This window comes from Scyliorhinus torazame, chromosome 4, assembly GCF_047496885.1.
Source record: "Scyliorhinus torazame isolate Kashiwa2021f chromosome 4, sScyTor2.1, whole genome shotgun sequence".
NCBI classification, from domain to species: Eukaryota; Metazoa; Chordata; class Chondrichthyes; order Carcharhiniformes; family Scyliorhinidae; genus Scyliorhinus; species Scyliorhinus torazame.
This window is the reverse complement of record NC_092710.1, coordinates 318,005,985-318,024,934: the sequence shown is the minus strand read 5'-3', so window position 1 is coordinate 318,024,934 and position 18,950 is coordinate 318,005,985. Positions and strand designations below refer to the sequence as shown.

Genomic DNA, 18,950 nt, shown 5'->3' with positions numbered 1-18,950 from the left:
TCCCTGCCTCTCCAACTGCAGATTAATTCTGTCTCTCAGAATTGCTTCCAATAGTTTCCCCACCACTGAGGTTAGACTGACTGACCTGTAGTTTCCTGGCTTATCCCTTCCTCCCTTCATGAATAATGGCATCACATTGGCTATCCTCCAGTCCTCTGGCACCCTCCTCTGGCCAGAGACGAATTGAAAATTATTGCCAGCGCCACTGTTATTTCATCCCTTGCCTCACTCAACAGCCCGGGATACATTTAATCTGGCTCTGGAGATTTGTCTACTTTTAATCGCTAGGTTACTTCCGGTGCCACATGCTAATGAGTATAGAAATAGGAGGTTAGTCCAGATGAATGTGTAGCTGGAGAGATGGTGCTTGGGGGAGGGCTTTAGATTTCTGGGACATTGGGACCATTTAGGGAGATGGTGGGACCTGTACAAGGCAGACAGTTTGCACTTGAACCAAATGGGACCTGTGTCCTTGCAGGGAGGGTGACAAATGCTTTTGGGGAGAATTTAAATTAACTTAGGAGGGGGGGTGGGATCCTGAGAGAAGGTTCAGCAGGAGAAGATGCACAGCTAAAATTAGACGAGACAGCAAGTGAGTCAGGAAGGCATAGACGTTATAGACCAGTTAAGTCACAAGGGAGTTTGGATGGCATTTACTTTAATGCAAGGAGTCTGACGAACAAGGCAGATGAGTTGAGGGCACAAACTAAAACATGGGGGTATGAAGTTATTGCTGTCACTGAGACATAGTTGAAAGGGGAGCAGGATTTGCAGCTCAATATTCCAGGAAACGGGATCTTCAGGCGAGCCAGGGAAGGAGGTAAAAGAGGAGGGGGGGTCGCATTTTTGATCAGGGAATCAATTAAGGAAGGATGACATCTTAGAAGCCTCTTCAAATGAAGCCATATGGGTAGAACTTAAAAACAAAAAGGGAGCAATCATATTGCTGGGAGTGTTTCAATCCCTCTCTGGACTGGAGGATAGCCAATGTGGCACCATTATTCAAGAAGGGAGGAAGGGATAAGCCAGGAAACTACAGGCCAGTCAGTCTAACCTCAGTGGTGAGGAATCTATTGGAAGCAATTCTGACAGACAGAATCAATCTGCAGTTGGAGAGGCAGGGATTAATCAGAACAGTCAGCTTGGTTTGGTTAAGGAAAGGATTTTTTTGCAGTAGTGACCAGGTGTGCAGATAAGGGCAATACATTTGACGTAGTCTACTTGGACTTCAGCTGGGCTTTTGAGAAATTCCCACATGGAAGACTGATAGCGAAGGTAAGAGCCCCTGAGATCCAAGGGAATTTGGCAAATTAGATCCAGAATCAGTTGAGTGGCAGGAAGCAGAGGATGATGGGTGAGGGCTGCTTTTCTGACTGGAAGCCTGTGTCCAGTGGGGTCATTCAGGCATCAGTGTTGGGGACCTTGCCGTTTATGGTTTATATAAATGGTTTAGACTTGAAAGTCGGAAGGTTGATCAGTACATTCGTGGGGATACAAAAATTGGTGGGGTGGAAAATCATGAGGAGGATCCACCTCTTCATGAGATAATAAGACCATGAGACATAGGAGCAGAATTAGGCCATTCGGCCCATCAAGTCTCTTCCACATTTCAATCATGGCTGACATGTTTCTCATCCCCATTCTCCTGCCTTCTATCCATAATCCCTGATCCCCTTCATGTGTGAGGTTTGGCTTAATGCACCTGAAAGTAGTGCATAGGACTCATTTAACTAGGTCTAGGATGAGTAGGTTGTTTGTGGGAGTGGAGGATAAGTGCGAGCGTTGTGGGAGAGGTCCGGCTAACCATGTGTACATGTCCTGGGCCAGTCCTAGGCTTGTGGGGTTCTGTGTCTCCTTCTTTATCACCATAGATATAGAAACATAGAAAATATGGGCAGGAGGAGGGCATTCTATCCTTCAAGCCGCTCCACCATTCATTGTTATCGTGGCTGATCATCCAATTCAATAGCCTAATCCTGCTTTCCCCTCACATCCTTTGATCCCCTTCACCCTAAGTGCTATATCTAACTGCTTCTTGAAAACATACAATGTTTTGGCCTCAACGACTTCCTGTGGTAACGAATTCCACAGGCCGGCCACTCTCTGGGTGAAGAGATTTCTCCTCGTCTCTGTCCTAAACGGTCTACCCCATATCCTCAGACTGTGCCCTCTGGTTCTGGTCACACCTTCCTGCATCCACCTCTGTCGGCGATTTTGAAAATTAAATTGGAGCCTTGTCCTTTAGGGGCCAATTTCATCATCTGCTGTGAGCAGGAGAAAGGGGGATTTGAACCTAGGTCCCCAGAGCATTACCCTAGGTCTCTACTCCATACGAGGCAGAAGGTGTAGAGAGAACATGAGGAACACCTTTTTTATGCAGAGTGTAGGGGGAGTCTGGAATTTGCTACCCGAGTTGGTAGTGGAGGCAGAGGCCCAAAACTCTGTTAAAACGTACCTGGATCTGCACCTTACGTGCTCCAAGTTGCAGGGCTATGGGGCGGGTGCAGGAAGGTGGGATTAGAAAGGGCAACTGGATATCCTCGGGCTGGCATGGACAGATGGAACGAATGGCCTCCTTTTGTACTATAACTTTCATATGATTCTATGATCCAATGACAATGTTACTATACCACCACCTCCCCAACAGTCGCCATGTTGAGTTGTAATGCGTAAGGAAAACTGCTGGTTTGGTGGTGTGGATAATGAGGGAATTTAAGATCATTGGCAAAATGAAACACAGCAAGTTGTTAGGATCTGGTGGAATATCCATCCCGAAACCTTGACGGAAGCAGAATCGCTGATAACGTTTAAAAAGGGAATTGGATATATTGAAATGGAAACATTTACAGGGATTTTATTAAAGGGGAGAGGAGTTTATGTCAAATAGATTCATGTTTCCCGCCGTGTGGAATGTTTGACTGTGATTTTCTAGGGTTTTGAAAGGTGTTGATGGGGTGGATAGGGAAGCTTTGTCTGCTGTGGGGGAGTCCAGAACAAGGTGACATGACCTCAAAACCAGATCAAACCATTGAAGGAATCACATCTTCAAACAAAGGGCGGTGGACGTGTACATGAAGCTCTCTCTCACAAAAAGCGGTCGATGCCAGCTCAACTAATAATTTTAAATCTGAAATCAATAGATATTTCCCCAGCCAAGAGTATGATGGGTTATAGCATGAAGGCAGTTGGATGGAGTTAGGGTACAGGTTAGCCATGATCTCATCACATGGGGGAACAGGCTTGAGGAGCTGTACTCCATGGTAACCTGCATATCTGATCAGAGTCTTCATTATTCTGCAGGCTGCTCTGTGAGTGTGTCATTGACCCACAAGACAACTCAACACAGTTGGATAAACTTCAGTTCCTGAATCGGAAATATCAGGTAGGAGAAAAAGGGAAGATATTACTGATGTAATACCTTTGATAGTGTCGGGACAACACAAAACATTTTACAGTCAAGTGTTACCATCCCAGTTGGTGTTATAACTGGACGGGAAGATCCCAGAATGGAACCCTGGTTCAAAAGACCGTAATGTTTACTTTTCAAAAATAAAACGTGGAGGAACAGAATCACAGGGCTGCCAATTAGTTTTAACAGCAAGGAAACAATCATTTATTAAACATGAAAAGTTGGATTATTATGCAATAGTGATTTACTCCCCCCCCCCCCCCCCAACTGAACAAGTACACACAGATTTAAAGATTAACATGGATTTCAAAGTGCATCATAAACTATAATGATCTAATTAACACAAAAAGTCCCTGTTAAACACATAAGAGGACTGTGGTCAAATACACATACTCTGCCCCGACCCCAAGTTAATGTCTGTTGATTTCACCTCAGAAGCCTCCAGATGAGAGTTTCCACTTCCAAAAACATGCTTTAAAATCTTCCCTCATAATTATGCTCTCCTTGAACGGTTTGTATTCTGAAATCCAATCAGGTTTTACAAATGACACCTTTAAACAAAGTTTACGCTCCACTTTGAACAGCGAATCCAGTCCAGGATTTTATGCCAACTCCTTTAGAATTTCTTTGTCTTGACTGTCATAGAAATATTGTCATAGAATTGCTACCATGCAGCAGGAGGTTATTCAGCCCATCGCGCCTGTACTGGCCCTCCCCATCCCTATCCCCTTAACCCCACCCAATCTGCACATCCCTGGACACTAAGGGGCAATTTAGCATGGCCAATCCACCCAAACTGCATATCTTTGGACTGTGGGAGAAAACCAGACCACCCGAAAGAAACCCACGACCCACGCAGACAAGGGGAGAATGTGCTCACAATTGTTTTAACTCTTGATTGCCAGATTGTATTAAATGACATCAAATATTTAATCTATTTCTGAAATCTGCTGTCCCACTTTAAACCTAGTTACTACAATTATCTCTTTAACTCAGAGCACCTTGTCTACACTTCCTTGAATTCTTCTGAACAATATCTTGGTCTCTGTTCTCTTAACTTTGGGTGCCTTAAACTTTCTTTCTGTCCCAATTCCCTGGTTATTTGGATCGTATCTTGTTCCTTACGAAGTTGCAACTTTGCAACTCCCTTGTCCTGTCCGACTTCTCCTGGCCGAGTTGAAAGCTGTTCAGTCTTCAATATCCTGCCTCCAACATGTCCAGGCAACATGGTAGCACATGTGGCTAGCACTGTGGCTTCACAGCACCAGGATCCCAGGTTCGATTCCCCACTGGGTCACTGTCTGTGCGGAGTCTGCACGTTCTCCCTGTGTCTGCGTGGGTTTCCTCCGTGTGCTCCGGTTTCCTCCCACAGTCCAAAGACGTGCAGGTTAGGTGGAATCGCCATGCTAAATTGCCCTTAGTGTCCAAAAAGATTAGGAGGGGTTATTGGGTCATGGGGATAGGGTGGAAGTGAGGGCCTAAGTGGGTCGGTGCATACTCGATGGGCCGAATAGCCTGCTTTTCCAATGTATGCCCACAAATGCAGCTAAAACTAAAACTTAAAAGCATCTCTACCTTACAAGGCCCCAGTTACTAAGCAATGCCCACATGCTTAGGCCTTTTAATTATTCTCCACACCATTTCCCCCTCTAAACACAACAGAAACACATTTGGACATTAACCAACCCCCACACATACAAACAACCTTTTTTACCAGCAACAATTTAATTGTAGATTTTACCCTTCCAGGCACAGAAACATTAAATTAAACCCACTTAAAACTGCACCTTATTATTAATGTTTACCAGTACAAATATAAATCCCTCAAAACTGCCTTTGTTTTCCCAGTAAGAAGTCTTGCAACACCAGGTTAAAGTCCAACCAGTTTGTTTCAAACACTAGCTTTCAGAGCACTGCTCCTTCCTTAGGTGAATGAAGAGGTAGGTTCCAGAAACATATATATAGACAAAGTCAAAGGTGCCAGACAATGCTTTGAATGCGAGCATTTGCAGGTAATTAAGTCTTTACAGATCCAGAGATAGGGGTAACCCCAGGTTAAAGAGGTGTGAATTGTCTCAAGCCAGGACAGTTGGTAGGATTTCGCAAGTCCAGGCCAGATGGTGGGGGATGAATGTAATGCAACATGAATCCAAGGTCCCGGTTGAGGCCATACTCATGTGTGCAGAACTTGGCTATAAGTTTCTGCTCAGCGATTCTGCATTGTCGCGCGTCCTGAAGGCCGCCTTGGAGAACGCTTACCCGGAGATCAGAGACTGAATGCCCTTGACTGCTGAAGTGTTCCCCGACTGGAAGGGAATATTCCTGCCTGGCGATTGTCACGCAATGTCCGTTCATCCGTTGTCGCAGCGTCTGCATGGTCTCGCCAATGTACCACGCTTCGGGACATCCTTTCCTGCAGCTTATTAGGTAGCCAACGTTGGCCGAGTCGCCCGAGTATGTACTTGGTGGGTGGTGTTCTCACGTGTAATGGTGGTACCCATGTCGATGATCTGGCACGTCTTGCAGAGATTGCCATGGCAGGGTTGTGTGGTGTCGTGGTCGCTGTTCTGAAGGCTGGGTAGTTTGCTGCAAACAATAGTTTGTTTAAGGTTGCAAGATGTTCGTCTTCATCGATGACGTGTTGAAGGCTGCGTAGAAGATGTCGTAGTTTCTCCGCTCCAGGGAAGTACTGGACGACGAAGGGTACTCTGGCGGTTGTGTCCCGTGTTTGTCTTCTGAGGAGGTCGGTGCGGTTTTTTGCTGTGGCTTGTTGGAACTGTCGATCGATGAGTCAAGCGCCATTTCCCGTTCGTACGAGAGCATCTTTCAGCATCTGTAGATGTCCGTTACGCTCCTCCTCGCCTGAACAGATCCTGTGTATACGGAGGGCTTGTCCATAGGGGATAGCTTCTTTAAGGTGTTTAGGGTGGAAGCTGGAGAAGTGGAGCATCGTGAGGTTATCCGTGGGCTTGCGATAAAGCGAAGCACTGAGGTGACCGTCCTTGATGGAGATGAGTGTGTCCAAGAATGCAACCGATTCTGGAGAGTAGTCCATGGTGAGTCTGATGGTGGGATGGAGCTCATTGATGTCGTCGTCTTAGTGATTCTTCGCCGTGGGTCCAAAGGAAAAAAATGTCATCGGTGTATCTGGCGTATAACGTCGGTTGAAGGTCCTGTGCGGTGAGGAGGTCTTGGTTAAACTTGTGCATGAAGATGTTGGCATATTGAGGTGCAAATTTAGTCCCCATGGCTGTTCCGTACGTCTGGGTGAAGAACTTGTTGTCGAAGGTGAAGACGCTGTGATCCAGAATGAAGCGGATGAGTTGCAGAATTGCATCTGGAGATTTGCAGTTGTCGGTGTTGAGTACTGAGGCTATTGCAGCAATACTGTCGTCATGGGGGATGCTGGTGTAGAGTGCCGAGACGTCCATTGTGATGAGGAATGTTCCTGGTTCAACTGGTCCATGGGTGCTGAGTTTCTGTAGGAAGTCCGTCGTGTCAGGACAGAAGCTGGGCGTTCCTTGTACGATGGGTTTCAAGATGCCCTCGATGTAGCCAGAGAGGTTCTCACACAGGGTCCCATTGCCTGATACGATAGGACGGCCTGGTGTGTTGGCCTTGTGTATATGACCTCCAACGCGGGGAGTATGTGGGATGAGAGAAGTAGGGTGCTCTGAAGGTCTGGATCCAAGGTCTTGATCAGTCTGTTGAGTTGGCGGGTGTGTTCTTTGGTCGGATCTGCGGGTAACTGTCTGCAGTATTCCTGGTTATTGTATTGTCGGTACACTTCTTTGCAGTAGTCCGTTCTGTTCAGTATGATGGTGGCCCCTCCTTTGTCTGCTGGTTTGATGACGATGTTGCGGTTGGTCTTGAGAGCGCGGATGGCATTGCGTTGTGCTTGGGTGACGTTCGGGGCTGCCTTGTGAATGCGACTGATGAATCTGGCATCGACACGAGCCCTGACGGCTTGAGCATACATGTCGAGTCTAGGGCAGCGGCCTTCCGGAGGGGTCCAATTTGACTCTATCCTCTTCGATTGCCGCACCGCAGATCTCTCGGTTTGCTGTTCCGGTTCATTGGTTGACTCATTGGGTTCGCTGGCGGCCTCTTGCGGTCTGTGGAAGAACTCCCGGAGCCTCATTCGCCTGATGAATTCCTCCGTGTCTGCCGCGAGACTGATGGGGTCCATTTTGGTGGTGGTGCAGAAATTGAGCCCGCTGCTGAGGACTTCGATTTCGTCTGGTTGAAGGGTGTAGGCGACAAGTTGACAATGGATTCCCCTGTATTGTTTTCTACTGTGGCACCGGGGGTGGCTTGGTTGCTGCTGGTGGTGATGCCGAGTTTCTCAAGCTTCCTGTTCTTGATGTGCACTTAGGTGGCGTAGTATTGTTGTCTCATCTGTTTGGCGGTGTCCCGCAGCTGGTCTGCTGCGTCCTGAGCGCAAGTGGAGAATATGGCCTCTATCTTGGTTTCCAGGTTACGGCTTCTGCTGTAGCGCTGGTGTAAGAGGTGGTTGAGGAGTGTGAGAGAGGTGCGACGGTAGAGTCTCTCAGCGTAGTCTGTGTTGTAGGTCGACTTGAGTGGGTTTGTGATCTGTAGCCCTTTCGGGATCTTGTCTGCTTTCTTGCACCTTTGTTTTGTTTTCCCAACGCAAGGAAGTACAGTCACTGTTGTAATCTGAGAGACATGGCAACCAGTTAATGCAAATCAAGCTCCCACAGACAGCAATATGATGATGACCAGCCAATCTGTTTTTGTGATGCTGTGTGAGGGATAAATATTGGTCAGGATAATTTCCCACAGACTGGTTATCTTCAAACTAGCATCATGGGATTTTTTTAATATCTATCCAAGAGGGCTGACAGGACCTTAAATAGCTCACTCGAAAAACAGCACCTCTGATGGACCAGCAGCACGTGGGATAGAGTTTTTATTTGCGTAGTGGCCGCAAAAAATTCAAATTTGGCCATCAGATGTCCTGTGTCTGATCTGAACATACTTTACCATTCCAGCCCCCCCGAACAGGCGCCGGAATGTGGCGACGAGGGGATTTTCACAGTAACTTCGTTGAAGCCTACTTGTGACAAAAAGCGATCATTATTATTATTATTAATCCCACTGCGACATCCATGGGGCCTGTTTTTTTGGCATCAAAACCATAGTCATCGAGTCATACAGCACAGCAAGAGGCTGTGTCTACACCGGCTGTCAAGCACCTATCTGTTAGCACCACCACAGTACAGAAGGAGGCCACTCAGCCTATCAAAAAGCACCCTTACCTAGGCCCCCACCCTATCCCCGTAACCCAGTCATCCCAATCCACCTAACCTGCACATTTTTGGACTGTGGGAGGAAACCGGAGCTCCTGGAGGAATCCTACGCAGATACTGGGAGAACGTGCAAACTCTACACCAACAGTCACCCAAGGTCAGAATTGAACCCGGGTCCCTGGTGCAGTGAGGCAGCCTTGCTAACCACTGTGCCACTCCTCTAATCCCAATTCCCAGCACTTGGTCCGTAGCCCTGTATGCAACGGCATTTCAAGTGGTCATCTAAATGCTTCTTAAATGTTGTGAGGGTTCCCGCCTCTACCACCCTTTCAGTGAATTCCAGATGAAAATGAAATGAAATGAAAATCGCTTATTGTCACAAGTAGGCTTCAAATTAAGTTACTGTGAAAAGCCCCTAGTCGCCACATTTCAGCACATGTTCGGGGAGGCCGGTACGGGAATTGAACCGTGCTGCTGGCCTGCCTTGGTCTGCTTTAAAAGCCAGCGATTTAGCCCAGTGTGCTAAACCAGCCCCTCCACCACCATCTGGATTTTCCCTTTAAATCTCCTGCCCTTTAACTATGCCCCCTGGTTATTGTCCCTTCTTTCTTCCTATTCACCCTATTTATATCCCTCATAATTTTGTAGACCTTAAGCCGGTCCGCCCGCCTCCACACCCCTCTCCCACCCCTCAGCCTTCTCTGCTCTAAAGAGAATAACCCCAGCCGGTCAAGACTCTCGTCACAGCTGAAGTGCTCTTGAGTGTATAATTGAGGGACTTAGTGCCCGCTGAGGAATTAAAAAACATTCAGCACCCCCAGTGGTCATGAAAAATTACCTGGAGATGGAGCAAGAGCCCAAGGAATATTTTTTCAGCGTATGCTCACACACACTGTATTGCCCTTTGGGGGATAGTGGTGGGGAGAAAGAAACGGGGTGAAAGATTCCCGATTATCAGCCCATTGAACCACATTATGAACATTCCTTCCATGGCTGATATGTCCTGACGGAGGGTTTGAACCTGCCGCTTTTGGTCGAGAGTTAGGTTCTCTACCACTGCCGCTAGACCTCTTATAGACTGAAATGGTGAAATAGTCACATTCTTTCAAATGGAACGTTTTGCCTCGTTTAGGAAAGAACGCACCTGTTGGTTGAGTCCGGAAGGTATGATACCAGGGAAGACTTCACTGTGGTCGTCCAGCCATTTCTGGAAGATATTGAAATACCACGGAACAAGGTAACTGAAGGAAAATGTAAAGGCAACAGACTGTGTTAATCCCAGTGGCTGGATGGTTAAGTTGAAAGTATTGTTGAGGTTCATGAAACATAAGATCCTGAGGGGTATTGACAGGGCGGGTGTGGAGAGGATGTTTCCTCTTGTGGGAGAATCTAGAATTAGGGGGGTCACTGTTTAAAAATAAGGGGTCACCCATTTTGGGCAGTGATGAGGAGAAAGTGTTTCTCTCAGAGGGTCATGAGACTTGGGAACACTCTTCCTCTTAAGGCGGTGGAAGCAGAGTCTTTGAATATCTTTGAGGCAGAGCTTGACAGATTCTTGATAAGCAAGGGAGTGGAAGGTTAATGGGATTGGCAGGAATGTGGAATTCAGATTAAAATAAAATCATCCATTATCTTATTGAATGGTGTATCGGGCTCCAGGGCCGAGTGGACCACTCCTGCAGCTAATTCGTATGTTCATATGTTCATAATTCAAACACTTTAGCACCAACCCTGGTACGTGTAAAGATAAAGCCCTGAATTTTCACAGGCAGGGCCCCCTACATTCGAAGAGTCAATGGGGAGCCAGTTCCCACCGACTCCAGCAGCTCCAATGCAATATTACGCTCTAATGATTGGCATAAGGCCTTCACTTGGGAGGAAGCCTCAACTTGGATAGCTGCTATCCAATCAGAAGGCCGGAAGCTCTATAATCACTTGAGAAACAGTATTGCAGCGGCCGGAAGAGGCACGGCATGGAGCTGCCTGACATTAAGTCCGAGGACAAGTTAGTTGCCCAGGTCTCAGCGTGGGTAGGAACACCTTAACGGTCACCAGGGTGCGATTAGAGTCTGTGAGGATAGGCCAGGGTGGATCATGGGGAGGCGGGGACCGAGTGTCATCCGTCTATCATCGTAAAATAGTGCCAGAAGACTGGAGGATAGCAAATGTTGTCCCCTTGTTCAAGAAGGGGAGTAGAGACAACCCCGGTAACTATAGACCAGTGAGCCTTACTTCTGTTGTGGGCTAAATCTTGGAAAGGTTTATAAGAGATAGGGTGTATAATCATCTGGAAAGGAATAATTTGATTAGACATAGTCAACACGGTTTTGTGAAGGGTAGGTCGTGCCTCACAAACCTTATTGAGTTCTTTGAGAAGGTGACCAAACAGGTGGATGAGGGTAAAGCAGTTGATGGTGTGTATGGATTTTAGTAAAGCGTTTGATAAGGCTCCCACTGCAGAAAATACGGAAGCATGGGATTCAGGGAGATTTAGCAGTTTGGATCAGTAATTGGCTAGCTGGAAGAAGACAAAGGGTGGTGGTTGATGGGAAGTGTTCAGACTGGAGTCCAGTTACTAGTGGTGTACCACAAGGATCTGTTTTGGGGCCACTGCTGTTTGTCATTTTTATAAATGACCTGGAGGAGGGCGTAGAAGGATGGGTGAGTAAATTTCCAGATTACACTAAAGTCGGTGGAGTTGTGGACAGTGCGGAAGGATGTTACAAGTTACAGAGGGACATAGATAAGCTGTAGCGCTGGGCTGAGAGGTGGCAAATGGAGTTTAATGCAGAAAAGTGTGAGGTGATTCATTTTGGAAGGAATAACAGGAAGACAGAGTACTGGGCTAATGGTAAGATTCTTGGCAGTGTGGATGAGCAGAGAGATCTCGGTGTCTATGTACATAGAACCCTGAAAGTTGCCACTCAGGTTGAGAGGGTTGTTAAGAAGGCGTACGGTGTGTTAGCTTTTATTGGTAGAGGGATTTACCAGAATGTTGCCTGGTATGGAGGGAAGATCTTATGAGGAAAGGCTGAGGGACTTGAGGCTGTTTTCGTTGGAGAGAAGAAGGTTAAGATGTGACTTAATTGAGGCATACAAGATGATCAGAGGATTAGACAGGGTGGTCAGTGAGAGCCTTTTTCCTCGGATGGTGATGTCTAGCACAAGGGGACATAGCTTTAAATTGAGGGGAGATAGATATAGGACAGATGTCAGAGGTAGGTTCTTTACACAGAGAGTAGTAAGGGCATGGAATGCCCTGCCTGCAACAGTAGTGGACTCGCCAACACTAAGGGCATTCAAATGGTCATTGGATAGACATATGGACAATAAGGGAATAGTGGAGATCGGCTTTAGAGTGGTTTCACAGGTCGGCGCAACATCGAGGGCCGAAGGGCCTGGACTGCGCTGTAATGTTCTATGTTCTATGTTCTAAAATTCGAGGCTGGGCAGGAGGTGACCCTTAGGTGGCCCTTAAGGACTTTCATTGGGTTTCCGCTCCAAGGCCCTGCCCACCCCGGGTTAAAATTGCTAGGAGGTCAGGTCTATCCAAAGATGCCAGAAGATTTTCAAAAATACTCTGCGTTGCACATACAATAATGTTTCTGCCTTTTCATCAATTCAAAACTTGTCACAAGCAGTACAGGTTAACAGAGTTGAGAACAAGGAACATCACAGGAACAGGCCATTCGGCCCTCCAAGCCTGCGCTGATCACGTGTCCTATCTCGACCAACCTGTATCCTTCTATCCCCTGTCTGTTCATGTGTTTATCCAGATAAGTCTTAAAGGTCGCCTCAACTACCTCACTTGGCAGTGCATTCCAGGCCACCACCACCCTTTGTGTAAAAAACTTCCTCCGCACATCTCCATTGACACTTTCCCCATTCACCTTGTAATTTGTGCCCCCTTGTAATTGTAATTTCCTCCCTGGGAAAAAGCCTCCAACTGTTCACCCTATCTATACCCCTAATAATTTTATAAACTTCTATCAGGTCGCCCCCTCAGCCTCCATCTCTCTGGGGCGAACAATCACAGTTTATTCAATCTCTCTCATAGCTAATACCCTCCATACCAGGCAACCTCCTGGTAAATCTTTTCTGTACTGTCGCCAAAACCTCCACATTCTTCTGGCAGTGTGCTGACCAGAATTGGACACAGTATTCCAAATGTGGCCTAACCAACGTTCTTAATAACTGTAACATAATTTGCAAACTTTTATACTCGATGCCACGTCCAATTAAGGCAAGCATGCCATATGCTTTCTTTACCACCATTTCCACCTGTGCTGCCACTTTTAAGGATCTGTGAACCTGCAAGCCCAGATCGCTCTGTGTGTCCATTAGTATTCTATAAATGTGAATGGTTGGATGATTGCTCACCTACCGCAAAGTCCTGTGTCTTAGGAGGAATTTTTACTTTTGCATTGATGACCAGCAGAATACTGGGAAGCCACCACGGTGCCTGTTACTAACTGGGTCTGGGTTGTTACATGGGACCAGAAAGCTGCCTATTCCAAGCAGGCATCCAGAGGCAGCTTGTGGACTTTGGGGCAATGTAATATTGCCCATCTGGCAGCTAAAGTAGGTAATTGTGAGGACAAACATACAAATTAGGAGCAGGAGTAGGCCACTCGGCCCATCAAACCTGCTCTGCTCTTCAATAAGATCATAACCTTAACTCCACATTCCCACCTACCCCAAATAACCTTTCACCTCCTGGCTTATCCAGAATCTATCGAGCTCAGCCTTAAAAAATATTCAAAAACTCTGCTTCCACTGCCTTTTGAGGACGAGAGTTCCAAAGACTCACGTCCCTCTGAGAGAGAAATATATTCTCCACATCAATCTCTGGTAGGGGGTTTGTGTGTTTCTGGTCTGTGGAAAGGTGGGAGGAAGGTTGGGTAGCGGAAAGCTGTGGTGTTCGCAGGAACTCTTCCACCCCCTTAGCACCAACAAGTTTTATTTTGATGCAATTAAAGGGCAACAAAACTTCTACAACTTTTGGGAATCTTCATACAAGTTGATACCCGTGGTTAGCTCTGTAAGTGGAGGGGTAGATAATTGATAGGGACAAATGACAGAAGAAATGTTCAGGCAGTTTAGAACCTGATGCACACTTTGTTTTTATGGGCATTGCTGGTTGGGCCAACATTTATTGTCCGTCACATCCAGAGAGCATTTAGTCAACCACATTATTTTGGTCTGGAGTCACATGCAGGCCAGACTATCTAAGGATGGCAGATTTCCTTCCCTAAAGGGATATTAGTGAGCCAGAGTTTTGCAGCAATTATTTCATGGTCATCGTTCGACTTTTAATTCCAGATTTTTATTGAATTCAAATTCCAATTGTCATCCTGGGATTTGAACCCAAGTCCCCCGTTTAGTCTAATGGCAATACCATTATGCTACCACCTGATGTCTCCTGAAGTGGAGATGAAGTGGTTAAGACCCTGCAAATGGCTCCATAGCACTCTGATCCCATGGTCAAGAGATACCTCAACTCTCCATCTGGATCTTTGGAGACCCTCGCCATATGAAGATGGTTAAACATGCTATTGCCAGGTCAGTGCAATGTTGCCTGTATGGCTGACACCACCAAAGGTTGGTACACATGGCCAATTAGTCTATGTTGATCAAGTTGACATGTCTTCTTTAATGTACATAGATCCATTTAGAACATAACACACTGTGTTTCTAGAAAACATTACTCTTAATCAAACATTCATTTCCTGGACCTGTGTCATTGGGTCTATTGTTCCAACTTCCCTTTGGACCGTATTGTCCGGTGAGGTATGTGCACCTTCACCTCGAGACATGGCTATGTACAAATGACAAATAGAATTCAGCCTCTTGCTAATATTATGCCTTTTCATCTTTCCCTAGGATGGCCTGCCCGACAGAACCTATTTTTCACCAGATTGCTTTCACTTCAGTCTGAAGGGTCATTCTCAGGCAGCACGGGGTTTATGGAAAAACCTGGTTAAGTATTTGATCATTATTTTTTAAATTTGGTTTGTGAGTGCAACTCCTATACCTCATAGGATGGTCATAGTGCAGGGATTCTGATCATTCCTGCATTCTAGGTATTGGAAAGCATTTCAACTGCTTTCCTTCTTAGGTGAATGGAGAAAATGGTTGAAGGATATCTTTTGGGATCAATTTTGCTCCAAATTAGAATTCAGTGGCCATAATGACAGGCCATTTCGCCCAAATAGTAAAGATTTAGGGCCTGTTTTTGCAATTTATAATCTTTATTGTCACAAGTAGGCTTACATTAACACTGCAATGAAGTTACTGTGAAAAGCCCCTAGTTGTCACATTCCGGCACCTGTTCGGGTACACAGAGGGAGAATTCAGAATGTCCAAATTACCTAACAGCACGTCTTTCGGGACTTGTGGGAGGAAACCGGAGCACGCGGAGGAAACCCACGCAGACACGGGGAGAACGTGCAGACTCCGCACAGACAGTGAACCAAACCGGGAATCGAACCTGGGACCCTGGCGCTGTGACGCAACGGTGCTACCCAGTGTGAGGTTGTGATTCTAATCTTCCCATTCCCCTTGAGAAAGGCAGCACGCAAACCTGGTTTTGTCTCTTTTACCTGAATATGGCATTGGTTCAAATGGGGCCCGCGTTGCCAATGGCCTGCGCATCCAAAAGGAGGCTCAGTAACATTTAGTCATCTCACATGATGTCGCCGGCCTTCTATTCTTAAAGGCAACCTTCCCCTCTTAATGGAGATCCCCATTCAGAGAAAGGGTGCCCCTGCCAACTGAATCTGCTGGTTTGGTAAATCTGCATGAAGAAATCAAGTAACCCATCAGTAAATCACTGAGCATTGATAAACAATAGTGTATGTTCTTTTATTTGAAGATTAGTACTAATATATACAAATGATAGGAGAGCTCACAAGAAACATCTAACCAAGGGATGCAACACACCGTCACCAGCTGGTCACGTGGTGTTTTCCATCAGTTACTTCAGCGATCACATGTGTACACCATTTGCATGTTCTCTTAAAGCGATACTGCAACATCTCCCTTTTTTTCCAAAGATGAAAAATGACAACCAGCAAGAGTGAATAGATCTAATGCAGGTCATTTTCATTTTCATTTCTCATTTCATTTTCATTTCATACAGTAGGGTGGTTTCAAAATCTATTTACACTAAAGATAGATCACCTTATCGTTGAAGCGTTCAAGAGTCTGCATATCATGTCGGTGATTTATTCATCCTTCAGGAGCTCATGATGGTATAAATCTTCTGAGATCCTGGCTCATCACTTCATTGTTATTGATTTGTGGGTGCATTGGCATTCTGTGTATATATACTTTAGAGGCTCGTATAGAGTTTAGGGACAGCACGGTAGCATTGTGGATAGCACAATTGCTTCACAGCTCCAGGGTCCCAGGTTCGATTTCGGCTTGGGTCACTGTCTGTGTGGAGTTTGCACATCCTCCCCGTGGGTGCGTGGATTTCCTCCGGATGCTCTGGTTTCCTCCCACAGCCCAAAGATGTGCAGGTTAGGTGGATTGGCCATGATAAATTGCCCTTAGTGTCCAAAATTGCCCTTAGTGTTGGGTGGGATTACTGGGTTATGGGGATAGGGTGGAGGTGTTGACCTTGGGCAGGGTGCTCTTTCCAGGAGCTGGTGCAGACTCAATGGGCCGAATGGCCTCCTTCTGCACTGTAAATTCTATGATAATCTATGATAATCTATGAGAGTCAGCATTTCTCCAAAGATCCCGGGCGGGATTCTACATCCCGCCGCACCAGTTTTCTGGTGCCCTGTGCCCCCACCGGCAGTGGGAACTTCCCATTGTGGGCAGCCCCACTCCGTTGGGAAATCCCCGGGTGTGGGTGCACTGTCGGCGTAACGGAGAATCCCGACAGCAGATAATCCAGCCCTCCTTTTTTCACAAAAAGAAAATGACACATTGCATGCACTATCACTTGCAGTTACAAACCACTTACACAGTCTACAAGGAAGTCATCACATACGAAGAACAAACTGTTCAGCGTAGTCTCCCTCACTTTATTTTGTCCTGACATACACATGGCACATTTAATCTTTAAAGTGTTCAGTCCTCTAATGGTAAGCATGTGTGTTGTTGGCTGACCGTCTGACGTTTGCTGGTCCCTGTTGCAAATGCACTACCCTGGGGAGTGATGTTGTTGATCCATTGCATTTGTCAGGGGTGCAGTTGACCTCTGTGACTGATGGTCATTCCATTCCTTGTTTGATTGGCAAAACCGACCCTCCCTCGTCAGCTGTCTGCTACGATGGAACGGTTTCTCCGATCACACCGATGTGTCTGCAGTTGCAACAATAAGCCTGGTTGTTCACTTTCACTTTATAATCGAGGTGACAATGATTTCACGCGGGTTCCAAGTTGCCAAGCGAGCTGACTTTTGTCCTGTGAAATCGATGTTATTTGACTTCTAGGATGGACTACCATCTAAAATAAGGAATGCTAGCTCAGGAGAAGCATTAAAAGCAAAGTTCCACAGACTCCTAATCTTATGGCGAGAGGTCTGGCATAGGAAATAGACAAATAATGGTCAGATTCTGTTCAGAGCCAGTCAGAATGACCTTTGTTTTTCTTTGCTTTCTTTCAGCTGGAGCCAATTGGTATGAAGACGGCCAATCAAACATTTGATGATCACATTAACATCAGCTGTCCTTCAAAGGCATGTTTCACACAGCTTCTCCGCAAATAGCTTTCTATAGAACGTTGACTCTTATTTGGTTCCTTGCTTTCTATGGGTTGTCATATTTTGTGCCTTTTGCATATGGGTTAGCTTAGTGCTCACGGCAGAGGTGGCGGTGGTGTTAGTGGCATTGTCATTGGACTAGTAATCCAGAGACCTGGGTTTGAGTTCCACCATGGCGGATGGGTAAAAGTCTAATGATGACCACGAAACCACTGTTGTGGAGCTCTGCCTGAGTGCTTCCCCCACACCTGCTCTTCAGAACAAAGAGACAGCCTCTTTTTTAAAAAATACTATGGTTAGAAAGAACAGCTGCTCAAAAGAGGAAGTACTTTAGAGTTAATGGACTCTATATAAATAAGCAATGGTAATCCTTCCTTTGAAGTTGCCTGAAGGGGCTTGTAAAAAGCAATAGGCTGAAATTGAATGTGGACAATGCAGTTCAAAGCTTTTTTGGCTGCTAAGTATATAAGACGTTCGAACGACGTTAAAGGGCAATGAAATTGACTGTGATATAAGCACTTCAATGGTTTCCATCATATTAAAGAGGCAGCTTTTACGTGGTATTCTCCGGTCATTTGTTGGTGGCAGGATTCTCTGGTCCTGCCAGCAGCAAAGTGAGTTTCTGGCAGAATGGTGTGGCTTCAATGGGAGTTCCCATTGACAACGGCATGAATTGGGAATCCCACTGCCAGCGAAGGGCGCACCACCCCCTGCTGCTGAGAAACACGCTGCTGGGGGGCCTGAGAATCCCGCTCAATGTTTCTTGTTCTGGAGGGTTTCATAGAGGATTTCATAGAATTTACAGTGCAGAAGGAGGCCATTCGGCCCAGCGAGTCTGCACCGGCTCTTGGAAAGAGCACCCCACCCAAGCCCACACCTCCACCCCATCCCCACAACCCAGCAACCCCACCTAACACTAGGGGAAATTTGGACACTAAAGGGCAATTTAGCATGGCCAATCCACCTAACCTGCACATCTTTGGACTGTGGGAGGAAACCGGAGCACCCGGAGGAAACCCACGCAGACACGGGGAGAATGTGCAGACTCCGCACAGACAGTGACCCAAGCCGGGAATCGAACCTGGGACCCTGGAGCTGTGAAGCATTTGTGCTATCCACAATGCTACCGTGCTGCCCTTGGTTATCAGTTTCCTGTCTGCGAATCCCTTTCTAAGCCCCTGTGAAAGAAGTTTACAAAGTTAGACCACAAATGAAATTCAGGAAAGATAAACATTTCTCCTGGTTTAAATTTGCTGTGTGTAAATCCTCTGCTTTTAATCCTCTGTAAAAGGAGTGTCCAAAATCCATCACTGTCAGTCCAGGATAGAAATTCACAACATTCTCCCCTCCTGCTCCCGGGTCGAGGATGACCGCTCATGCACCCCCCCCTCCCCCCTCCCCCTCCCCCTCCTCCCCCCTCCCCTGCACAGTGACTCTCGTTGTGATCAGCAGTCCCCTGATTTGAGGGTGACGTCCATTCAGGGTTGCGAGTTTCTTCATGTGGCTGAACAGAGCCGCAGAGCTTTGGACACATGGGACAAAATGTCTAATAAGA

The 18,950-nt window shown here is 46.5% G+C and overlaps 1 protein-coding gene across 1 annotated transcript in view; it reads left to right on the top strand.

The window, feature by feature from the left end:
• Positions 1 to 18,950, top strand: part of plb1 (phospholipase B1) — a 288,667-nt gene that overhangs the window by 139,936 nt on the left and 129,781 nt on the right. The window contains exons 26-29 of the mRNA XM_072500134.1: positions 3,301 to 3,382; positions 9,812 to 9,916; positions 14,563 to 14,658; positions 17,300 to 17,371. Coding sequence (XP_072356235.1) covers positions 3,301 to 3,382; positions 9,812 to 9,916; positions 14,563 to 14,658; positions 17,300 to 17,371 — 355 coding nt within the window. The remainder of the gene's footprint in view (positions 1 to 3,300; positions 3,383 to 9,811; positions 9,917 to 14,562; positions 14,659 to 17,299; positions 17,372 to 18,950) is intronic.